Source organism: Empidonax traillii, unplaced genomic scaffold, assembly GCF_003031625.1.
Source record: "Empidonax traillii isolate 1590-97213 ecotype Southwest subspecies unplaced genomic scaffold, ASM303162v1 scaffold246:size859669, whole genome shotgun sequence".
In the NCBI taxonomy this organism is placed as follows: Eukaryota; Metazoa; Chordata; class Aves; order Passeriformes; family Tyrannidae; genus Empidonax; species Empidonax traillii.
In genome coordinates, this window is record NW_020955439.1 from 347384 (window position 1) to 372419 (window position 25036).

At 48.0% G+C, this 25036-nt stretch overlaps 1 protein-coding gene across 6 annotated transcripts in view; it reads left to right on the forward strand.

Moving 5' to 3' along the window:
- Positions 1-13666: 13666 nt before the first annotated feature.
- Positions 13667-25036, forward strand: part of WNK2 (WNK lysine deficient protein kinase 2) — a 113359-nt gene continuing 101989 nt past the window's right edge. For 5 of the 6 annotated variants that reach the window (XM_027888840.1, XM_027888836.1, XM_027888837.1 and 2 more), the window contains exon 1: positions 13667-14428. In XM_027888840.1, coding sequence (XP_027744641.1) covers positions 13706-14428 — 723 coding nt within the window. In that variant the 5' untranslated portion in view covers positions 13667-13705. The remainder of the gene's footprint in view (positions 14429-25036) is intronic. The other variant, XM_027888839.1, reaches the window with a different exon arrangement.

A 25036-nucleotide genomic window follows, 5' to 3' on the forward strand; every position in this document is an offset into this window, starting at 1 on the left:
GAAAATGGCAGGTTTGTATTTTAGGGAAAAAAAAAAAAAAAAAAAAAAAAGAGTTTTCCTTCTGGGGGGCTCTGTGAAGAATGTGATTCGAATTGTCCCCAGTTGTTGGACTGAAGAAAGTCAGAAAGTCAACTGGGTTTCAAAAACATGGCCATGGCATGGTGGAACTAAATTAACCATGGCAAATTCATTATCTCCTGGTTTTATGTGTGTTTTTAGCAATTTCTTACCATCTTCATCTCACCACATAAAATACCTGCAAACACTGTTCTCCATCAGGGATTCTGTGTTTATCTGGACTTTGTGGAGACAGTTGGCATTAACTGGTTCCAGCCACTCCTGTCACACCTCTTGGCTTGCTCCAAAAGCTGCTTAAAAATCGGCACCAGACTGAAAATGCCTCGCACGGGGATTTTCTCATTTAGAAATAATGGCTTTTAGATTTGTTTTCCCCAAATTATTTAACACCACGGCTCAGAGTGTTCCAAACATCTCACAGACACCCTCATGGCACAGGTGAAAGGGAGCCCTAGAGCAGCACGTGTCCCCAGGCACAGTGTTTAGACCACACACCTCTCTGGGTAGTGTTTGGTTTCAAGGCAAAAATAAATGCATTTAGCAGCAGCTGCTTTGGGGTTGTCTTTGAGGATCGCTGGCAAGAGAAAAGGGATGATAGGCAGGTGCCACAATGACTGATAAGTGGAGGAGAGCAGGGCAGGAGCCTGGTTTGGGCCAGAGCTACTGCATGAGGAAAGGCAGATGTCTATAAATGAAGTACATCAGATGAAGAAGCTGATAAGGAGAGAGGAGAGCGTGAAAAGTGTGCTCTGTGAGCCAAATGAAAACATATGGCTTAAGCTTGGGTTGTGTGTGCTGCAATTAACACTGTAAAGGTTATCTGAATATTTTCCCCCCCAGCAAGAACCATAAATATTCCTCTTATCCCAGAATTAACAGAAACAAGAAAAATACGGACTCCCCGGGAGTCTGTTTGCAGCCCAGTCCCCTGGGAGAGGAAGGGAGAGGGTGAGACACCCCTGACATTCAGCAGAGGAATCCCAGTTATGCCTCCTCTTTGCCAAGTCCAAATCTGTCTCTTGTGAGAATGTTGCTGGATTGGTAACATTCAGCAGGAAGGAATTTGTGCACAGCAAGGCACTGGCTCCCGAATGGAGGTGGCTGAGGGCTGATTTCTGGGGGCCAAAGGGAAATGAAGAGCCTTTCTCTCCTCCACCAGCCCTGCTGCCCAAGGAGGACCCTCTCTCTAAAGCCATTCCTGCTTCACATTTGCCCTAATCAGAGAAAAGGGACTGGTGTCCTTGTTAGCCCGGGGAAGGACTCCCTGATGCAGGTGCAGGAATTCTCAAAGCAGCTGGGATGGGGGGGTGGTTCCTCTTGCAAGGAACTGTCTGTGGTAGAATTTTTCTGGGCAATTTTGGCCCCTCAGACTTGAGATACCACAGGACACAAGTGAGGATGGTGCAGTGGCTGCTGATGAGAGCAGACTGATGTACAGAGAATATTCCACCTGGTTTGTAGCTCCTCTAGCATCAGAACCACCTGGGGAGTAGAAAAACCCAAAGAAGTTTTCCTACCTGCCCTAAGGCAACTCCAAAGCCTGTCCAGCCCCTGGGAGAGAGTTCTGTGTGCCAGTGATTAACTCCTGGCTCTGTGTTCTCTGTGGCACCTCTCAGGGTCCAGAGCTGGCACAGTTGGTCTGGGGCACCTTCTTTTAATGGAATGGGCCACTGTGGTTCTGAGAAACCCAGGAATTGAGGTGTGTTCTGTGACACTGCAGAGGAATTTATCATTGCAAGAACTGAGGAGATTGAGAGTTAATTTCTTTGACATTTCTTTCTAACTCAGGTTTGCTGATGAGGGAGGCATTAAAGCGAATGCTGCATCACAAAACCACCAACAGTGTGATATCTCAGCTGCTTCTGCATATCCATGTATCGGCACTTCAGCACTATGATTTTATAGTAAATAAGTGAGAAAGGGATCACAAAAGAGCTCAGATATTGCTCCTGGATGCTGCTCTGGAGAGTGTTCACTACCAGCCTGGTTTCTGGTAGGCTTCTGGTTTGGGGTTTCTTATAGCTAATAAATAGATTTAAACCCAAGCAAAGAGGGAATTGCACAATTTTCTGATATTTCTCCCCACATAAGCAACTGCTGGAAAATCCTGGCTTGACAAAGAACTGTCCCAAATCCCACTGCCCTCCTATTCCTCTGAGACCAATCGAGTGCTTAGAGCAAGCTAATATCCCTTTGGGATCTGGATTATTTGGCTTTTGCACATTGTACAGTTCTTAATGCCCCAGTTCCTCGAGTGTTCCTGGGAGCCCTGGAAGCCATCTGAGGCTGGGTAGTTTCCCTGTTTGATCCCTAAACGTGCCTTTTGTGCATTCCCTGCTCACAGGGGAGGATCAGTACACGCTACTGTTCTTTCTAGTATTTTTTTGGGGGTTGCCAGGGAGACAGTTGTCTGTTTGCACTTTACAATCCTGGAATTTGGGCCTGATTTATGAAAGAAGTAGTCAGGGATGGGTTTTTTTTTTTTCCTCTCAGCCTTCACTAATTCACCAGCATCCCACCTCCCCACCTGTGCTCTCCCCTGGTGTTTCTGTCAGCACTTGGAGAGCCCCGATCAGGAGAGGGGATGTCCTGAGATGGAGAGGGTGGTGATCTGGCCAGGATCTGCTCCTGGGATAGAAGAACCGTTTGTCACAGACCTGAATCTCCACACCCACACTCCAAAGGATTTTTCCCCAAGACTTAGTGAGCCGGCACAAGGTTTCAAAGTAGCTGCAGGATAACATGACACACTGTCACCCAACACACGACCATGTTACATATTCCTGCTGTGTATTAGTGTGGACAAAGAGTGAAAATCAGCCAGTATCTCTTTTCTTTTTGCCTCATCCGTGGCCATGACCTGTTTTTCTGTCACTTCATGGTCACGAGAAAATTGCACCCTAAGAAATTACGTGAAATTATCTTTTTCCTCTCCCCTTCCCAACCTCCCCTTTCCCTGCTGGCTCTGGTCCAGGGCCATCCTTATCCACACAGGTAGAACAGCTGCCCAGTTTGGAGTGTGTGCAGTCTGAGCAACGTGAGAGCCACAAACCCTCAGGAGACTGAGGTGCTCAGTGAGGAGACAGGAGGTGCCTGTGCAGAGCTGGAGAAAGGCAGCAGATCCACATGGCCAGACAAGGGTGGGTACATGGTTTTGTGCGTAAGATCAAAGTGGGAGACGGTGAGAAGTTGAACCTGGGGACAAGGAGGCTGCTGTTCTGGAATCCTGTGGGTTGTGAAGGCAGGGATGGCAACAGAGCACAGGGTTCAGACAGAGGGATGGAGGCAATACTGACAGCATCTCTGCCTCTGGAATACGTTCTGGGCTGAGAACACATGTTGCTAGGAAACTTTTATATTAAAAGACATTCATCTTTAAACCCTGAGAACACAGCAGTAGCTTCTCCTCTGTGCTAGGGAAGCTCCTTTAATGTCAGTCTTGACGTTACTGAGACAAGTAATATGTGAGAGCGAGAAAAATACCTTGAATTATCTTGGGCCGAGATTAAAATCTAACATGATTTTTTAGAGAGCTTGCAGAGTTTAACTGAGCTTTAGCCACTGTGGTCTGAGTAGTAGGACACTGATAGAACATCAAACCATAGAGCCATGGAATGTGCTGAGCTGGAAGGGACCCACAGGGATCACCCAGTCCAACCCTTGGCCCTGCACAGGACACCCCAACAACCCCACCCTGTCCCTAAGAGCAGTGTCCTGATATCTGTCAGGCTTGAGGCCATGACCACTGCCCTGGGGAGCCTGTTGCACCCTCTGGGGGAAGAACCTTTTCCTAATATCCAATTTAAATCTCCTCTGCCACATCCCCATGCCACAATGGCTGTGTTTTGTTTGATAAGATGTTATATGTAATAAGAATTGAAATGTGTCCTCAAGAAGTTTAGTTGTCCCAGCCCAGAAGATAACTTTGACTTGGGGCAAGATTCAACAAGTGTCTGGGGAGGAGGGCAGGGAATCCAATTCCTCCAGGTTGTCACATTGCCACCCCAGGGTTTTCTGCCTTTTAGTGTTCCTATTCCATAAAGAAGTCTCAAGAGGTCACAGGCACTCCTTTAAAAAGCATCAAATATCTCTTCTAACACCTTTCCAACACATTTGCTGGTGGCAAAGACCTCCTTCCTGAGCAGAGAAACCTGGAAAAAAGAGTAGAGCTACTTAAGGGCTTCCCTGATCAAACAAGAAATCTGGTTGTGGTAGTTCTTAATCCTAATACTATAAGATGATATTACCTGTTTTTCTTGTGTGCATTTTGTTCACTCCTTTTCCTTTGTTGGGGGCTGTTTTGTTGAGGGGATGTTTGGGGTTTCTCTCAACTTTTCCTTCCTTCCCTCCCTGGCTCAAGGTACTGCCATCCTATCAGCCCCAGACTGATCTGATTATCAGCCCTGGGATGCCTGGTGATTGCAGTGGCAGCTTGAGCACCTCACTGGCTGCTGCCACACTCTCCATCGTGCCAGTTCAGTCAGGGAATTGGGCAGTAGTTGCTGCTTTCATTCTGCCAGTGTGGTGTCTCCTTCTATGCCCTGGACACACCTGACTTATTTCCCGTGCTAAAGTCAGAATTTAAAACATGTTATATGACATATAATGGTCTCCTTCTAAATAAACAAAGGGCAAAACATCCCCCCTCCCCCCCCAAACACAACTGGTAGGAGTTTTCTGAATAGTTGTAATGGACTTCCACTGTTGGGTGTTGGGACCTTTCCCATAAAATGTTCAGTCTCTGTCTCTGCTCTGGGGGTGCACTGCAGTTCTGAATGATTCACTGAGAGGGGAAATCACCCTGCTGGAGTTGAGATTAAATGTGTTAAATGAACCTAAAAGTGACGTCCTTAGAGTTCTGTGCAGTGAAGATTGTCGGGGGTTTTTTTCGGGGTGAAAATGATGGCCTTTATCACATCAGCTGACACAGCTGGGAAAAGCAGACATGGTTTTGGACTTTACCTAATCATAAATAAAGACCTGGCTAGTGAAACTAGAGTGGAAATGGCAACCTGAACCTGTGGGATGGGGCAGGGCTTCTGAAGATGGTCCTGCCTTGAGGATCTAGACTGTCAGCACTTGTTGCCTCTGTGAGTTCCTTTTGCCTGCCATACACCTCTCCTGGTGTTTCCAAAAAGGAATATGGGTTACTTTAACCTCTGGAAACACACCAGAGCAGGAGCCACCATTGGGTTTGGTGCTGCTTTGCCCATGTGTGTCCTGCCCAGAACAGAAATGAGCCACACCAGATGTTTGTGAACCAGCTGTGTATGTCCATAGAGACCCTTGTTCTGCAGGGGGTTATGCAGGAGTGAGGCACCTGCACAACTCGCCTCATAAGAAAAAAGAATCTGCAAAGAGCTTGCAAAATTGTATACCACCACGCTGGCACTGATAGCAGGTCAGTTTGAATTTCCTGGTCTGTTTGTATGAAGTCTAATGTGGCAACATTGCAGGGAAAACATTTGCTACATGTTTGCCAGAAGTACCTGTAACATGGAGATGTTCTTGGTACCTGGTCCCAAAGTGAGAAGATCATTGAAATATTTGGCAGTGTAGGTAAGTAGCCAAACATGCACTCTATTAACAAGGAGCTGTTCAAATTTTTCCATTCATATATTTCTTAAAAATGTTTATCTAATGATATATCTCTTAAAGGACATGATGTATCTGCAGCTCAAAGTACAGACACAGGTGGGGTGGGACTCGATGGTCCTTGTGGGTCCCTTCCAGCTCAGGATATTCTGTGATTCCATGCTAACCAGTGGGATGGAGGAGTGGATCTGTGCTGCAGGATCTCAGGATGAATGCTACGTGGATAATAATTACATTGCAGGGAGTCTTTCCCTCAATGCCCTGCTCCTCTGCCACCTGTGTAAGCAGGAGAACGTAAGTAGATACACACTTAATTATGGCAGGATAAAGGGAGATCAGTAACCTCTGAAACCACTCTGAAGGCAACACCTTCTCTCGTGTGCCACTTGGTGGAGCTTAGTGATTTGGGCTATCACAGACATCATTCTGCAAACTTCCTCTTTGATTACACAATCAGTCGTCACTGGGTCTTGAAAATGGGCCAAATCCCCACCAAGGAAGTAAACCCCAAAAGGGTTCTGAATCCTGAGTTCTAAATGAAGGAGACGCTGGTGCCCAGCTGGTAATGACTTTGGTGATCATCCCTTCCCTTGAAATCAGTAAAATACATAGTGGTTTAATTTCAAAAAAGAAATAAAAATACAGGCTTGGGATCTTGGCATTTATGACATATGGGATGGGTAGAGTTATGTCACACTGGGTTTGTTTTTCAGATTTAGAATAGTTTTATTTTCCCTGGTAGAATTTGGGGAATGTGTAGGTGTACCTGGGTGGGAGAGCTCATGTTTGTTGGAAAGCATGTTTTTACTCAGCAAGCACAGGGACAATGCTCCATAGTTAAACAGGGAAATTGTTACATTGCACGCCGTTCCTGCCTTCATTTAAATCAATGGCCAGTCAGTTCAATTAAACCAGAACTGGGACCTTGGCTGATTATGTGCTTAGACAAAACCCTTGTGCTTAGAGCCTACCTGGGAATTCAGGATATTACAGTGATTTGGCTCTGTTATCATCTAAACTATCTGTTGTTGCTCTACAAATCTTACTGAGTCCTAATTCTGTATGTTTGCCTAATACTTTCCTTATTCTGAATCATCAGACAAATAGTATCCTCCAAGCAGTGCTATCTGGTGTTTTGGGGGTTCTCAGTTTTAACACCTGAACCTGAACTCCAGACCTTGGTGTTCAGTACCCAAAGTGAGATCTTTTGTTGTTGCTTTTATTGTTGTAGGTGTGTTGTAACTAAGAGGTCTCAGCAGCTCCTCCTAAGCCCTTTCTCATGCAGGGTGCCACTCAAGAGCAGAGTCTTGAGAGATCAAGGTTTCATATGCAGCCTTTTGCTATTGTCAGGGAAGAGCAGGAAAAAGAAGAGAGAATTCAGTCCTGGGATCTATTGTATGCGGTCTGAGGTATCTTCAATGGATTTCCTGGCTTCCCCTTGGGAACTGGAAACAGTAATTGCAGCTTCTTTACACTGTGGCATTGCTCAATGTCTCTTTTGTTGTGTTGGACTGACAGATGAGAAGGAATTTTTTGACATAGCAATGTGCCACATGTATTCTTCAAACACTGAGAACTGGTATCAACATTCCTCTGGAGCAGCATTTTACAAGGCGTAAGAGTAAGAGCCAAGTTCTGTTGGGAGCTCTAAAAGCAATTCAGAACTGGCTGTGACCCTCTGAAACACACATGCACCAGTGGCTAGTGTCCACTGTCTCTCCACTAATACTTATTAGAAGAAAAAAAGCCACACATGTAAATCTGCCCAAAATGATGAAGCAGCCTAAAGTGATTTAGCCTGCAGAAAATGATGCTCAGGTGTGACCTTTTTGCTCTCAGAAACTACATGAAAGGAAGGTGTAGCCAGGTGGGGTTCAATCTCTTCTCCAAAGTAACAAGCGACCAGGACAGGAGGAAACAGCCTCAGGTTGCCCAGGAGAGATTTGGGTTGGATATTAGGGAAAATTTCTTCCCTAAAAGAGCTGTCCAGCTCTGGCACAGGCTGCCCAGGGCAGTGGTGGAGTCACCATCCCTGGAGGGATTTAACAGAGGTGTAGATGTGGTTTACTTGAGGACGTGGTTTAGTGGTGAACACAGCAGTGCTGGTTTAGTGTTTGGACTCGATGATCTTGGAGGGCTTTTCCAGCCTGAGTGACTCCACGGCTTTCAGATGTTTGCAGGGGAGCAGGCAGAGAGAAGAGCAAGATTATGCTGAGCAATTACACACGGCTGTGTGTGATGGCACGAGGCCGCTCCTTCTGCACAGCCCACACCCCATGTCCTGCACTGCTTCAATCTTTATCCTGATTGTTTTGCCTGTTTTCCAGCGATCCCTTAGCATTCCAGCAGGGCAGTCAGGACTGAAAGGCCAGGTGCTGTGCACTTCTTTCACCTTGGGACTGCGAAGAAAAAGCTCCTTGTCCTTCTTGTGACCCCCCAAAACAGAGCTTGGGGCTCTGTGTGTCCGTGGGGTGACACCCCTCAGGAGGCCAGTGGTGAGCGCTGCTCACTCAAGAGCACTTCAGAATGAGGTGTCAGTGTGCTGGACGGGAAGGTGTCACACACAAACAAAGGACCTGAGGATGGCTGTTTGGAGCACAGGCGTTGACTCCTCAGGTCTTTTGTTTGTGTGTGGCACGGCCTTTATAGTACTCACTCATGTGGTTTACCTTTGTAAATATTGTTTTTACTTCAGGTATTTGTGACTTTTGACTATTCCTCCGAGTTCAGAGCCGCTGGAACCAGTCAGGCAAACAGAAATCTCATACCCCAGCGCCGGTTCTGACTCGTTGACGGCACGAGCCCGGTCACTAAACGCCCCTGGCACCAAGGGAGGGTCCCGTGCTGAGGTTTTGTGCTCTCACCACTCCTTCGGTTCATAGAAAAGCCGGGATCAAAGAGCTCAGTGGAACGAGCAGCGTTGCGTGGAGACGAGATCACCAGATGTTCTTATTAAACTTAGAAGAACTTATGCCCCATCTTTTATGTCAGGAGGAATAATGGCACTGTCATTATGTCTTAAATTGGCCTATTTTGCAACACAATGTGTTAGATGGGCTCTTTGATAAAATACAGCGTCATGCTAAAAATAAATAGTAAAGGCTATTCCCTTGCTCAACTTCAACATTACCTTTTTGGAAAGTCCTAACTGTGCTATGAAGTGTCACATTCAACTCCTTGATTTGGTCTATTTTGCTCTGCTCCTTGTTTTGATCTAATCCTTGTGTTGCTCTTTCCATCTATTTTGTTTTCATTATAAAGGTACCTCAGGGATCATAGCAGGAAACGGCACAAAAAGGGGGAGAGGTTTTCAAAAAACCCAGCGTGCTGTTTGTACTCTTGCAATCCCCGTGGCCACGCAGGAGCACTGGGAAATTAATTGGGTCATTCATTTGGGTTTATGGCAGGCTCAAAGCCATCATTTCCTGGCAAGTAAAAGCAGATAAATAATTCAATACAAACTTTGGAATTAGGCAGTAATTTTAAAACAACTATTCGTCCTTGCTCAGGTTTGGGGTGGGAAAGGTGACTGAAAAAAAAAAATAAACCTCACCTTCATGAGGCGGCGTGGAGAGATGGTGCTCCATGAAAATTGTATGGAATTGTAAAATAACTGTCATTTTGCTGACTCAGGTGCCCTTCAGGGAGGCCTGAGCACAGATCCCCGGGCACAGCTGGCTCCTGGGCCGGGGAGCAGCGAGCACACCTCATAAATCCATACAGCAATGAAGACACCGCTGCCCATTAACTGCCGTGCAGCATCATTAAGCTTGTTTGTTTAAGGAACCTGAGAGCTAATGTGGTGGCATATCGTCGTGCCTATTAAAATCTGCAGGAATTAAAAACACGGAACGTTTTTTTTTTCAGTCTAAGCTCGCCATGCACGTTAGAACAAGGTGTTGTACCGGTGCCATCCTGGAGGGCAAACAAAGATGAATGGAGCTCAGCCCCTCCCGGGGTGGGTGATGCACACCTTCCCAGCCCTCTCTGCCTCGCTCCCTGCACCTGCCAGGTGAGTTTGCCAACAGCATCTGTCGTTTGGGCACACAGAGATGCTTTTTTGACACCTTTGAGGTAAGTTTGGAGTAACTCGGTGACTTAGAATCACAGAATCTGAATCGTTAATGTTGGAAAAGGCCTTTAACATCAAGTCCAAACATTATTTTGAGATCAACCGATACTTAGGAAGAAGTTCTTTACTACGAAGGAGGTGAGACCCTGGCACAGGTTGCCCAGAGAAGCTGTGGCTGCCCCTGGATCCCTGGAAGTGTCCAAGGCCAGGTTGGACGGGACTTGGAGCAACCTGGGCTGGTGGAAGGTGTCCCTGTCCATGGCAGGGGGTGGAATGAGATGACCTTGAATCCTTCTAGGAATCTATGATTCTGTGTCACTTGAACTATTGTATCTATGTTGTGTCTATAAACTAACAGCTAGCACAGAACACTAGGTGACCTAGTGGAGAACGTATTGGGAAACTGGGTTTTTAAATGGTGGTTGTTGTTCTTTTAAAGAAAACACAATTACTACGTAATGCTACATTAGGGTCAGTAGCACGTACAGGTGTAAGAGCACACTGAAATTAGCTCTCAATAGGTATTTGACCTGTTTTCAGTCAAGCTGTAAATTGTATAAAAAAGCAAGTTAACAGAAAAGCGGAGGCCAATATAAATGTTTTCACAGTCCCCTGCAAACATTTATTTTAAACAAATAAAAATTTCTCAGTCTCTGAGAACCTGAAAGTCAAGCTGGTCGAACTGGACTGAACTTCCTCACTCACAGCTAACAAATTTGGGAAGAGAATAATGGCTGCTACTGAGGGAAAATGGTTATTTTTTCTCCCTTTTAAAACTAACAGTAGCTATTGACTGGGACAAGCTGTCCTGCTCTGTGTTGGTGAGCTGCTGACTGTTCCTGCCAGCAGTGAGGGGAGTCTCACACAGACCAGCAATAATCTGCTTGTCAAGTGGAAATGCCCATCTGTGCTCTGGGACAACGTGTGGCTCACTCAGCCTCCTGCATGGAGAGGGAATTTCACCCGGGGGATGAGCAGCTTGGCTTTCATACCTGCAAAGAGCAGTTCTCCCAAGTCAAAGGCTTGGTTAAGGTCACTGTCTGAGGTAGCACCTTCACTGCCTGTTAGTTGAAATGTGCTATAATTTCCAGTGCCATCTGCATACCAGTGAGCTCTCAGGGGTGAAGGTGCTTCCAGCTCGCTCTGGTGTTTCTTCTTTCCATTTCAGTACAAAAGATCCTCCATGTAGCAGACTCAGAGCACTTGACAGTGGAACATGATTAAGTTTGTGACATGCAAATTGTGCTAATTTTTCGGTAGACAAATGGACACGGGAAGAGCTCTGGGCACCATCTGGCACCGAACAGCACAACAAACACCGGAGAAAGCTCAGCTGTGAGGAAACTGGTGTGAGAACAGGTCTTGTTTTTCTTGCAGAGCCCTGGGAACGGGTCAGGGGACACCACTGCAGCCTGGCAGTGCTTGTGTGTCCTCTTGGGGCTGGTTTGGGATACTCTCCTTACCTGAGAGTGTGCAGATCCCTGCTTTCCACCAAGAAGGTCTGGCCTTGACAGGCAGATAGGGGAATCCAGTCTCTTTTTTTTTCCCCCATATTTTTCTTGATTATGAGTTTTGGGGTTGGTATTTGGTCAGCTCTAGAATATTCCCTGTTTCTCCTGTCCACCTGCAGAGTGAAACACTGCCAGCTGCTTTTAGCCCTCTCATTAGCCTGAATCTTGTCCTTTTTGGTACATGGTGGTGGGAATTTCCCTCGCTGGGAAGAGAGTTCTAGGTCAATTTATGGAACAAGAGGGAGAAGGTGTCAGAGCTCTTCACCTTCCCTGCTTTTCTCCTGATAACTGCAGAGGGCTCTCTGTGTGCAAAGCCTCTGTCTGTGGACAGGAGCAAAGCCCAACTTACAGGGCAAATGTTTGGGAATTCTGGGTTTGTATAGATCACACAAATCTGTGTTTTATGCCACAATTGCAAGTCCTAGAAATATCATTGATAAATGAACACTTCAAAAAACAAACCACTGAAAGATCAAATGCATCCACAATGCTGAATTATTAGTCAAGTGTGATTTATAAAAAATAAAGCACCAGGGTTTCTATTGACAACAACAACTTGTTTTCTTATTTTAAAAGTTTGGGGTTTTTTAAATTACTTTTTGTTTGTTTGTTTGTTTGTTTGGGTTGTTGTGTGGAATTTTTGTGTTTGGTTGGTTTTTTTAAAAAAACATTCTTAACTAAAAACGAATTAATTAAAAGAAGAACTAATTATGGTTGCCTGGCACTCAGCTTCCTTTTCCTCCAGAAATCTCAGGGAATAATTACTTGGTAATCTTTCTCTTTTTATACTTTTTTATTTACTTAAATTTTAATTACTAAAACATATGGTATGTTTGTATGAACCTAATACTTGAGAAAGCAGTGGTGACCAGAGTCCTTTTGTGAATTTACAGAGCAGAAATGTCACAGCTGTCACCGGGCGCAGCCTCTGGCAAAGCTCATGTCCAGCATCTCCGACCTCACCTAGGGGTGAATCACAGAACGGCTTGGGCTGGAAAGGATCTTTAAGCTCACCTCATTCCACCCCCTGCCATGGGCAGGGACACCTTCCACCAGCCCAGGTTGCTCCAAGCCCCGTCCAACCTGGCCTTGGACACTCCCAGGGATGGGGCAGCCACAGCTTCTCTGGGCAACTTGTGCCAGGGCCTGCCCACCCTCCCAGGGAAGAATTCCTTCCCAATATCCCATCTAACCCTGCCCTCTGGCAGTGGGAAGCCATTCCCCTTGTCCTGTCACTCCAAGCCCTTGTCCCAAGTCCCTCTCCAGCTCTCTTTGAGCCCCTTTAGGCACTGGAAGGGGGTCTCAGTGCGACACTGAGCACAGGGGCTGTGTGGTGTTTGCAGTGGCCACCCGTGGCCAGTCGGGCCCTGGTCGTGTTTTCCGTTTGAGGGACGCTGAAAGGTGGCGAGTGGGAAGAGCATCTGGTTCCCTCCAAGTCACTTTGCCTTTGCTCTCACCCGGAGATAACCGGCTGCTTGGCGTAGTCATCTCCTGCATCCAGAGATGGGATGGACCCACACCCGCACCCTCGCGGTGGGGACGCTCTCGGGGCAATGCTCAGAGGAAGATGTGTGTGTGTGTGTGTGTGTGTGTGTGTGTGTGTGTGTGTGATGCTCTCAGGGGATGCTCGGGAAGGGATGCTCTGGAGGGGACGCCCTCGGGGGCTGCTCTCCGGGGCTGCTCTCGGGGCCGCGCGGTCACCTGCTGAGCGCGGGACCCTCCCATTGTCTGCGGCGGGGCCGGGCGGGGGGGATGGACCGAGGGGCTGGGGACACGGCGGGGGCCGCCCGCCCTCCGCAGCCTCATTGGCGGCCGCCGACCGCCGGTGCCTTAAATGGGCGCCGCCCGGGAGCGCTCCCCATTGACAAAAGCGGCGGCGGGGCCGCCCGCGGGCAGAGCGCGCCGAGCCGCGGAGCGGGAGGCGCGGCCGGGCCGGCGCTGCGGCGGGGGCGGGCTGCGGCGCAGGGGCGGGCCGAGCAGAGCCGAGCCGAGCCGAGCTGAGCTGAGCTGAGCCGCGGAGCCCCGCACCGGCAGCGGCAGCGGCTGCCCCGGCCCCGCCGCGCAGCGCGGGCAGCGCACGCTCGGCGGAGTCGCCCCTCCTCCCCCGCATGGCGCCGAGCGCCGCAGCCCCCGGCCCCGCGCGTAAGTAGCGGCCCCGCCGCGCCTTTGTGCGCGGCCCCGCCGCAGGTGAGGCGGCCCCGCCGCGCACCTCAGCCCGCAGCGGCACCGGCGCTCCCGGCCGCGCCCCTGCCGGGGACAGCGCGGCCGCGGCCCGGCCCGGGGGCCCGGCTGGTCGGAGCCCCGGGGCCGGGGGACGTGCCCGGGGGGGCAGCCGGGCCGGGCCGCGGGGCTGCGCTCGCCCCCGCGCAGGTGGCGGCGCGGGCGCGGCTGGCGGTGACTCCCCCGGGCCGGGGAGGCGGCGGCGGCGGGCGCTGAGACCTCGGGCCGGATGGAAACTGGGGGCGATGCCAGAGCGGCACCTCGGCGGGGCGGCAGAGGCGGCGGCCGTGGCGGGGTTCCAGCGACTGCCGAGCCCGGCGCTCCCCCGGCTGCGGAGACCGGTGTGAACATGGATGGGCCCGGCGGCGGGGGGAGCGGGGCGGCCGCGGGCACGGACGCTGCTGCAGTGCCGGGAGCCCCTGGAGCCCCCGGGGCCCCCACCCCGCCGCCCCGCGGCCCCGGCTCCAGGGACCCGAAGCTGGTCCACCAGCGGTTCCTGCGGCGGAGCGTGGTGGACTCGGACCAGGAGGAGCCCGCGTTCGACCTGCCCGAGGCGGAGCACCAGCGGAGAATCATCCTGCTCCCCAAAACCAGGAGGATAATCGCGGAGCGGGCAAAGGCGGGGCAGGGGGCGGCGGAGGCGGCGGGCCGGGAGGCCGAGCCCCCCGGGGAACCGCGGGCAGCGCCGGCCCCGGGCAGCGCCGCGGGCGCCGAGGAGCAGAAGGAGCCCGGCAAGGATGCGGAGCGGAGAGAGGCGCAGGATGCTGCCAAGGACCAGGGCAAGGCTAAGAAAGAGGAACCCGAGGAAGAGGCTGATATGAAAGCCGTTGCCACCTCGCTGGATGGCAGGTTCCTAAAGTTTGATATTGAACTCGGGCGGGGATCCTTCAAAACGGTCTATAAGGGCCTGGACACGGAGACATGGGTGGAAGTCGCGTGGTGTGAACTGCAGGTAAGCCCGGCTGATCCTCCTGTGCTTTATTTATTTATTTATTTATTTATTTATTTATTTATTTATTTATTTATTTATTTATTTTCCCCCTGCCTTATAAGCCGGGAACTAAGGGCACCGTGCCGCTATCATCCAGAGCGGCTCAGCCCTACGCAGCCTTTATGGTCACCATCGCTTAGGATCCAGTGTCTAACTATAGCACAATATCCCTATTGGCTCGGGATCCACCACCTTATGTACACTCCTCCCACGCTTAACCCGCTCGGCCCGGCGCTGCCGCCGCCGAGGATGCCGCGCTGGACCCGGCCTGGCGCAGCGAAGGTCACGCGTGGCGGCCCCGGCCGTGGGAAGGGGCCGAAGAGAGCGGGGCTGCCCGGCCCGGGCCCTGCCCCTTCGCGGGGCAGCAGCTCTGCTTTTAAATGACAACGGCCGTCGGTGCGTTTTCCTGAGCAAAATTCCCTTTTGCTGCAAATAGAAATGCATTATGGTTTCATAAAGGGTGAGAGGCTGCTTTCCCCCTCGCTCCCCCCACCCCCACCGCCCGACCTGCCTTGTTCCCTGCCATGAAATTGTCGGTGTTGGCAGCTTCTGGTGAATCAAACCTTCCAAAGGGCCCCAGTGCTTGCCTTTTTTTAGGCATCGTGTGCCTAGTGCTTTGGTTAGGTCCAAGACCTGTCCAAATACCTTTTAGAAAGGAATATTTTTGCATAAAAGTTCTAGGTCTTCAGATTGAAGTAATATCATCCAGTAATACTTAAAGTCATCCTGTAACATCTAAAGAGAATGAAGGTTTAGATGCTGTCTCTTGCTGGTTTTTGCCTTTTGCTGTTACCCTGTTCTTGGTGATTTTTGTATCCTTTTCTTTTGTAAAAATGACCACAGTACAATGCTTAATTTTTTCCTTGCAAAGCTTTTAGTGTCTGTTACCTCACTTTCATTGGCATTCATTTGAGTGAGACCTATCTAAGAGAAAAACCTAGGACAGACTTTAAATTTTTTTTTTTATTTTCAGTCTGAATTACCGTGTAATTTAGGCGGAACTAGGCTTAAATCATGGTTATAATTTGGGATCTTTAAATTCCCACTTGAGTGACTGAGCTTTATGGTCTACAGGAGTATTTGTGAGTGGCATGGAAATAAGGTGATATAAGTCTGAGCTCACGATTGTTTGTTTATTTTTTAATGTTTGCCCAATCTGTTTGTAAATCACTCCTGGCTGCCTAGGATAGCTGGGGATAGATGTGCAGCCACGTTCCCTGATGATTTCATTACACAACATAATCATAATTCACTGCAGCACCGCTCCCTTAATAAGAATTATGGGGAACACTTCTCGGTCTTCGTAACTGTGCATTCCCGGCTTTTATTAGAGAGGGATGCAGAATGGGAGACACATTAACCGGGCAAGATACGGTGGGCTGGTGAGAGGGGCCGAATCCCTCTCTCCCCTCAGGCTGGGGGGTACTGCGGGGTTTGTGGGGAAAGGGGAGAGCCTGAGGGGTTGCCAAGGGGGTTTAAAAGAGAGCTGCTGGAGGGGAGCCTTGGGGCAGGCCTGGGCTTTGTCTGGCTTTGCTGAGAACCGAATTCTGAGCGTGTGAGGCTTCTGCTTCAGCAGCCTGAAATCCATGAGGGATGATGACTGGGATGCTGTCAGAGGGCAGGTTACCCGCTGGAAGAGTCCAATATCAGTGTCAGTCCTGTGTCAATCTCTCCAGCCCAGCCCCATCACTGCAGAGCCATCGCAGGAATCCGGAATTCAGCCGGAATTCGGGCTTTCTGAGGATGCTCTGCCGGGGGCATTGACACAGATGTATTTTCGACATCTTTTCTGTAATAGGGCGGCTTTAATGGCCAAAGCCTTCCAAATGTGTTGGGGAACACTGCATGGAAGGGCCAGGGCCTGGCTCATGTACTCCTAAGGAACAGCCTGGGAAGGGAGAACTGCACTGTGAAGCTTTTTCACCTGGTGATTGGTTTTCTTATTCCTAGTTACGCTTGTTTAGGAATTCTTGAGCTGACTGCATGTGATGAAATCTGTGTAATTCTCCAGTGTCAATTGGTTCCCACTGTATGTGCTTCAGCTTAAATCAGATAGGTGCTAAATATTTTCAGTTTAATACGGGATTTATTTTAGGCCTCTAATTATGGAAAGAAAACTGTTGTTTGACTCCTTTAGAGAAATTGGTGTGAATCCTTAGGAGAAGGTGGGGGGCTGCTGGGTCTCCTTAAACAGTGCTGTGTGCAGGTTTGGGGGTGATGCCAGAGGCCAGGTAACGCGAGATAGTGTGGGAGTGTTGAAGCCACTGGGTTGGGAAAGCCTCATTGAATGACAAAAGCCTTTAACGACCACGAGATTAAAGCCTGTGCCTCTGGGCTGGGTTTGCATGGAGGAGGCAAAGCTGTGAATGGCTGTGTTGTCTCTGGCTTTTTGACTTGTAGAATACTCTCTCAATTCAGCTGGGGATTTTTAGGGAAAATATTCAGAGGGTGCTGTCAAGAAATTCCCTTTATGCGTGGCATTTTAAACTTCTTTTTTTTTTTGTGAGCTGTGCCAGTCAGATATGCCCCGGTTTGTCTGTTCCTCTGCACAAATTAGAAGTTCGGCTATAGGTAGCAAGAAGACTGAGTGGAAGCCATCATATCAGCTCTGTGCTGTTGGGAGACAAAATGCCTTCCTCTGCAGCCTCACACCGTCAAAACGCAGCCCAGAGCCTTTTTGTGGAAAAATTGCGACAACCTGTACTTTGTTTCTCATCTGGAGATGCGCTTGTGCTCGCTAGGATCGAGCTGGGGAGTTGCAGCGAGCGATGTTGAGGTTCCACACAGGAATTAATCCCCTGTCCTGGCTCAGCGGTTTTTCAGCCCAGTTGTGCTGTTGCCTGTGTGTCTGTCTTTGTCTGTCTGTACAAAGGCCTCGTGAGCCATTCTTGTTCAGTGGCTTTATTTCATTGAAAAGGTGGCTTTAGGCTTCAGAACTGAGACCATGGCTCTGATTAGGGCGGGATCCAAGCGCTAACCAAACGATCCGGGCTTTAGACCTGTCTGAAGAGGTGAAAGCTGTGGCTGAATTCTAGCTAGAAAATAAGGTTATTGTTCCTTCCTGAAGCTGAAGGGCCAGAGCAGGATTAGTGTGCCCTTGCATTTTGGAAGGGTTTGCATTCTAAGGTTTTCAGCGGCTATAATTAATTTTAATTGGCAGCGTACAATTGCTGTGTGGTGAGGCTTCAGCATAACAGTGTTGCAGTGTTGCACTCCTAAGTAAAATGTTGGGTCATGAGTAAGGAATACAAGCTTTGCCAGTTGGCGACCGGCAAGCCAAATATTCCTTTTATTTAGATGAATGGTTTCAAAATGCCCATCCTATTTCCCTTTGGGAATATGTGGGGAAACTGCAAAAGAGTCAGACCTGGTGCTGTCAAAGGCAGAGACCTCATTCTACTTTATGGTCCTTGCTTGGACTGTGAATACTGAGATAGTATTTAATTTTAATTTATTTTTTTGTTGTTGAAAACTGTGGAAAGGAGGGGCTATCTCATCTGCTGTTTCAGGAAAGGGAGAAATGCCTGCTGGTAATCACCACAGGGAAATCAGGCTTTTTCTACCGGTTGCCCCAGGCTTGTTGTCCACCCTACAAATCGGTGCTTGGATGGATGCTGGCTTCTTCAGGGTACTTTATGTTCAGGTGCTCCGTGGGAGATGGGGCTCCTTCGATGTGGGATCCTCCCATTCTCCCTGGGACTGAGTTCATGTGTTGGCTGTTGGGGGTGATTGGGCAGCTGTGGAGGGATGAAGGATGAGCAGAGAGGTCAGTTCTCCTTCCCCACCCAGACAGCTGAAATTAGAAATCCAGGTTATTGGAATAGCTCTGCCAGCATTTCCCAGTGGCCACCAAACCCCGAGGGTCTGTAATGGTAAAACACCAAGAATAGCCATGCTGCTCTGAGGTGGCAGTGTCAGCTTTTCTGTGGGCTTCTGGTGTAGTTCTGTAGGAAAAAAATTAACTTTGAAAGATAAGTGTTTCAGTTCATAGTTTCATAGCACTTTTTCCCCTTTTATGTCAGTGCCAATCTCTCCAAAGTGCCTGAACCAAAGAAAGAAAGGTGGCAAAACGTTGTGTTTTTGGAGTCACTCAGTTATTCGGGAGCTTCAAGTTTTTGGAGGGCATGTATCTTAACTGAAAACTAGGTCATAAATGTGGATGTGTTTCTGGACATGGCTTATTATCTATTCCCATATTAATACTGCATAGGAATCACGTGAATTTTCTTGATCTCGGTTTTTATCCCTTACACGAGAAGCTCACCCAGGTTGGCTGATAGCTGCCAGATTTTAATATGGCATGAATAGTCTAGAATTACAAGATGAGATTAGACTTGGCTTTAATGCAAGGTGAATAAAAAGGGCATTTAAAATAATTGATTCTAGACCTAAGTGAATTTGCTAATTTTTTTTTTCCTAAGGCTGATAATATTTCCTTGAAGCAAGATTTCAAGTTTGAGTGGGGGAAGGGAGGAAAAGCTATTTATTTCTAAGTGTGCAGTGAGAGAAGGCTATGATCCCTATATAACTTTTTCCTTAAATTTTTATGCAGCGTTTTCCATCTTATGCTCTCTTAGAAGATGTGAAATAGTTATTTAAAAGAGACCAAGGACCGTGGCTCAGATGTTTTTGTGTAAGCAGATCCGTTAGCGTGGTTAAAAGTGCGAGCCAGTAAAATGGACAGCAAGTTCACTTTGCTTTAGCTGGCAAGTCACTGCTGGAAAGATTAATGATGTGGAAGAGGGAGGATGTCCTATGCCCCTGTATCAAAATTCCAGGGGGTTTCTTCCTGAAAAAGGTAGTAACATTGGGATTTGGTCTTTTGTTTGTGTCCTTGCTGGCTGGCAGCCTTCATCCGATGTCGAAATAGTAGCTGGTTACTATCTGTGCTGGTAATTTATTGACTGGGTAAACTTTGTAGTGTAAATGAATGGAATAATTTAGAATATCCTTTGGGGAGAAGAAAGGAGGGAAGGAGGCTGTATCTGAAAGCTTGAATCTGATATTACCGTCTGCTCATATTCAGTGAACTCGGAGACTAATTTTGTCTGTTTGCAGTTAATTTTTGCGATAGTGACTTCTGTCTAAATGGAAGCAATTGTTTTAGCTGTGCTTTACAGTGTCAGTGTGGAAGTGTGTGCCTATATTGCTGCTGTTTGTCAGCAGAGCTGCTGCCCCGGCACGGAGAAGAAGCAGGACAGGGATATGGTAGTGAACTATTAATAGACTGCTTCTCAAATTCAGTAAATGAAATAGAGCTGGGTCAGGCTTCACATTCTGCTTGTGAATTGCACAAGACTCCTTTCTTTTGCCTTGGAGCACATCCGTGTGCTCTGTTAACGCTGGTGAAATCCTTCCCGCTCAACGTGTGGGTCCAGTTACCGTGCGAGGAAAAGACTTAAAATCAGAACTTCAGCCTAAAGGATATTTCTGGTCCCTTTGGTCATCTCTTATCCCCAGCTGATGGAGGAGGGTGGTGGTGGAAAAGGTTGATGTTGCGAGCTGTCACTGGGTGATTCTTGCGCTTGGTAGGCAGCCTGACCTGTAACATGTTTACACTGGTGGAACTGTTTTGTGTCGGGGTGTAACAGAGATCTCGAAGTTCCGAGGCACTGGTAACAATGTGCTAAAAGAAGGGTGGCAATAGCGATTCGGTTGTTGGCTACTGGAGTTATCGGGGGTTTTGATGGTCTGAACGATTAGCGATGCTTCAGAGGTTGGAAAGGGTGGCTCCCGGGTGGGTGGAGGGTAGAAGCGCTGCTGTAAGGGGTCAGGCGGGAAGGGATTGTTGAGGAGGGAGGTAGGGACGAACCTCTGTTGCCTCAGGAATCTGCTGCGGTGGTACCTGTGGGTTTGAGCGCTGAGAAGTTTGATTTTTTTTTTTTTTTTTTAAATTTTGTTTTTAGAGTTGTCATGATATGGCTGTTGATGTTCAGCAGCAGGGCACTTACCTGTGTGTGCAGCAGGCTCTGGGCTAGGTCAGCCTGGCCAGAAGACATAAATATAAGCTAAGTGCTGATGTGTGATCCCTGGACAGGCTGAAGGCGTAAGGAAAGGGCAGCCAAAGGCGTGTCACGCGAGCTGTGACACTTGGCACTGGGCTGGGAGAGACCTCTGCATTGCCCTGGGTCAGGAGGGCTTTGCAAAGAGCAGCTGCAGAGTATCTGAAAGGGTCATGTGGAGGCAGAGCTGTTTTTCCTCGTGTTCAAGTTTGTGTATGTGAAATTGCAGTTGTGTTTGGAAATGTGTCTCTTTTCCTGTTAGACAACATGGGTGTGACTTTGATGTCCTTAAACCCAGCTTGGCCAGGAAGGGCAACTTGGGGGGGGGTTTTCCTCATGGGGTGGAGAAGTCAGGTAAAAACAGCCTTCATCCAGAACCTTTCTATTCCTATTTAGCTCTGAAAGAGGGGAACGAATTTCCTGCTTCCCTGCTGCCCTCCTGCCTTCTCAGACACTCGAAGTCACAGCCCTGCCTGGCTGAAGCTGCTTCTGCTGGGAGCCTGGGCCAGTACAAGAGTACTTAGAGCTCTTTATAAATCCAGTTTCTAAGTAAACTGCAAAATAGAGCCCCTTTCATGTGTTAGGTTGGTCCCCTGCTCTGGAATGGATTAATCTTCAAACCATAAGCAGCTTCTCAATAGCCCCAATTAAAATGTCATTGCCCTCCAAAGGAATCAGCTCCATTCCTCCTCCTGGCACGATGCTTACCCCAAACAGTATGCTTGTTGGCAATTTTGTCCCATTCCAAATTAGCTGCGTAGCTTATGAAGGGTTCTTTTTGACTTTTTCCTTGCAGATGTAAAAGACACTGGGGATTTGGGGCAAGGAGGGGATCACAACTCTGCTTGTCCTGCCGTGTCTCCTGCCATCACCTGTGCTGTGGGCACAGGTTGTCACATGTCACTGAACACCTCTAAGCCTTAGGAAGCTTCTTATTTCCCAGCCAGTTGTCTGCAGGGGTTGGGGGAACTTAGGCTGAGTTTTAAATCAGCTGGCAATAAATGTGCACTGGAAACCTTCTGGAGTGACTCTTGTGTGATGTGCAGGTCATGGGGGGTGCTGATGTCCCTTCCACTCTTTCCATGAAAGAAATTGAAGTAAACCCATAAGTGTCCTTATCTTGAATTTTATTTTTTGGTAGATGCTTCATCTTGGTCTTTAGTGGTCTTACATACCTGTGTTTTTAGTTCATCATCGGCCTCAAAATGCCTTTTTCTTTAAAAAAAAAAAACAAAAACAAAAAAAAACCCAAACAAAAAACCCAACCAAACAAAAAACCCCCCAAAAACCCCCAAAACAACAACAACCAAAAAAACCCCAAAACAAAACAAAAAAAGACAAAATTATTAATACACCCACTGGAAAATAATTTTGGTGTATAGTGCTAATACAACATGGCTGTGTAATGTAGTGGTTAGATATGCAGTGGGAGTAATGGGTAAAATGAAATGCCACGTTCTGGGAATGTACATCTCATTTAAACTGTCAAGGAAGGAGTAACTGAAGACCTAATACCCTCTGTTTTTTAGTTGTTTGCTCCAGAGGGATACAAGCCACTTATTCATGAACTCTGAGGACAACAGATAGGAGAAGGCAGGCTCGAGTAACACTTTGGGGGGTTCTTACTTGGCCATTCTTCATGGATTAAATCTGATCTTCATTCTTGACCTTTTTAAAGGAAAATTAAACACACTTGAAGTGGTATTTGATCCTATTATGAACCTCAGCATCACTTTACTGAAGTTAATTTGTTTTAATGTAATTTTTGGTTAGATAAGTAAACTTAAAGGCTTTGATTCCTAGTCTTTTTTTTTTTTTCCTCAAGAAAATGAAAACCTGAAAAGAAATGGGCATGTTTTTGTTACATGAGTCCTTTTTTAATGCCCTTTTTTTTTTTTTTTTGGGGGGGGGGCAACTGTACAATAGTTGGATACTAAAGCTACTAATTCATCTTTTTCAGATTCTGAAAGTCCTGCTATAGTTCAGCTGTTCTTGAGTGCCTTTTTCTTTTCTTTTTATCTTAGCTCTTGATGTGGTTTTGGGCAACTGTCTTATTTTTTCCATTAACTTGTTAGCAAAGCACAGGCCTTGGTAAATTGTGGTTCTGTACTGAGCACAGCAATGGGATGTTCTGTGTATTCCTGAATTAACTGAGGCTTCTCCAAAGGCCAGTGTCAGCGTGCTTCAAGTGCTTAGAACGGCCTAAAACCCAGTCAGACTGAACAGATGGAGGAAGGGTTTTTCTTTTTCTTTAGCTGAATAAAATTTTTGTCTATATTCTCTAAAATAAGGTTTTATTAAAAAGAACAGATGACAGTTGGTCACCTCATCTATTGAGAGCTGAGTATTGATTTTACAGAAGCAGCATAAACCAGGCATTGCCCCCGCCTGCCTCCGAAATGGATGTTCCTTTCTCTCACTAGCACGTGCTTGAAGGATTAAAATGGTGTTTATTCCAGATTTTTATACAATAAGCAGCTTTTTCACGTTGCCTTTCCTGATGCTGCGTGGATTTTTTTATTTATTTTTTTTTTTCCAGTTAGAGCAGCGTTTCAGGTGCCCCATTGTGCTGCTGGAGCTGACCCAGCTGTGGTGCTTCAGCGAGCAGAATCAATCCTGCTGGGAAAGTAGAACCCTGTGGAAGGGGGGGGAGGGGGGAAATCTCAAAATTTCCAGTGGATGTAGCTCGTGTCTGCAGGCCTCTGCTGAAACGCTGGAATCGGTTTTACAAGAGCAGATATTTACCAGATATTATCAAAATAGGTTTGTTTTGTTCCAGGCTCTGCTGATTAATTAAGGAAAACAGCCGTGGTTGTGTGGGTCTGAACTTGTTTTGTTTCTCTTTCATATCGGTGTGTGTTTGGAGAGTTGTTTAGGCAATAAAGCAAGTGTTACACTAATGAAATGGACTTGCTTTTATCTCTATTATGACAACACTTCTATTGCCTTAGAGTGCTGATGGAGGATGAGAATATAGAATCATAGGATGGTTTGGGTTGGAAGGGGCCTTCAAGCTCATCTTGTCCCACCCCTGCCATGGGCAGGGACACCTTCCATTAGACCAGGTTGCTCCAAGCCCCATCTTTGGCAAACATGGTTGTGACCAACATGGAATGGTTTGCACGTGCTTAATGTTGTCTGTGCTTAGAGGAAAAGAGCAAAAATACACAACCAGGTGTGTTCAGCCTCGAGATACAGGACCAAATGAATTGGGAGGAGTGACCTAGAGTGACTGCTCACATCCCCTCTGGGATCCTGCCTCTTGGGTTGTGCTCTCCCTCTCTGGGGATGCAGCACCAGTCCCACTGCCCTCCAGGCTTCTAACATTTTTTTTTCTTTTCTGCACGAGTTGTGATAACTTGTGTAACATCTTCCACTGACCTTAGTGAGTTTAAAAAGTCATTGTGGCCGTTCAGCCCAACTGAAGCCTGTGTGATCTCCAGGAACATCCAGCACAGGCGGAGGGGGGTGAGTGAGAGGGGGAATATAATGTGAACTTTGGGAGTTGTTTGCATTGTAAGGGTCCTGTTTGAAGCTCTTGTAGCACCATTCCCGGGAAACAAATGGGGATTTTTGTGTAACTTCCCCTTAGAAACAATAAGAGGAAAGCTTGTGCTGATAGTCTGCTCATCCCTGGCTGTGTGGCAGTTTTGTGAACTGGATGAAAGTTATGGACAACAAGTTTGAACTATAAACTCTCTTAGGCTGCTGGGAGCTCTGAGCCCCATGGGTGTCAAGTGGCAGTGATCCCTTGGTCTTTAAATAGAAAGCTCACTTTGGAGTCTCCATTTAAGACCTTAAGGCTGGTCTTAGACCAACATCAGGCAGTGAGAGAGAAAATTTGGCATCTAGGGCAGTGCCCCCCTTACCCTTCTGGTAGGCACAGGGCTGTACTGGCTCAGAGCAGGGAGCCAAGTGAGCAGGGGCTGGTGGGGGAGGCTCCATCTGCAGCCCCAGGAACTGCCTGGGAGGGAGGTGAGACCTGTGGGGAAACTCTGCTGTCTGTCTGGCAGGCTCCAGTGTTTCCTCTTGGGGCTCACTGACCTGAGAACTGAAAAACCTTCCAGTCTTGGAGGCACGAAGCTGCAGGAGGTGTGCTCCTCTCACTGTTCCTGTGCTCCTCGCTGTTCCCTCGGCTGCAGCAGTTTGGAGAGGCTTTGGGAAAGGCTCCAGTGACTCCTGCAGGTGTGAGGAGAGCTTGGAATGAACCTCCCCTGGGCGAGATCTTTAGTCCCATCACGGCCATCGTGGGAGGGGAGATGGGCAGTACCTCTCCTAGGTGCCATCACCCAGCTCTTTCTCCATGTGGTGGGTGTGCTCTTTGAGGAGTGGCTGAAGAGTTCATTTCTGGGTCTGAGTTAATTTTTGTGTTCATACACAAAGGGAGGGCCACGTCACCGAGGCATTTGGGGTGTGTGCAAGAGGCTGTAGCCTCACCTTGAGGAAAGGCACGGAGCCTTCCTTGTGTGCTGGCAGCTGGAGAACTGGCTGCCAGGGGAGTGCATTTGGACCCAGGTCAATTTTATGCCTTATTTTTACAGTCTCATGTTAAATTAAGCCAACTGGA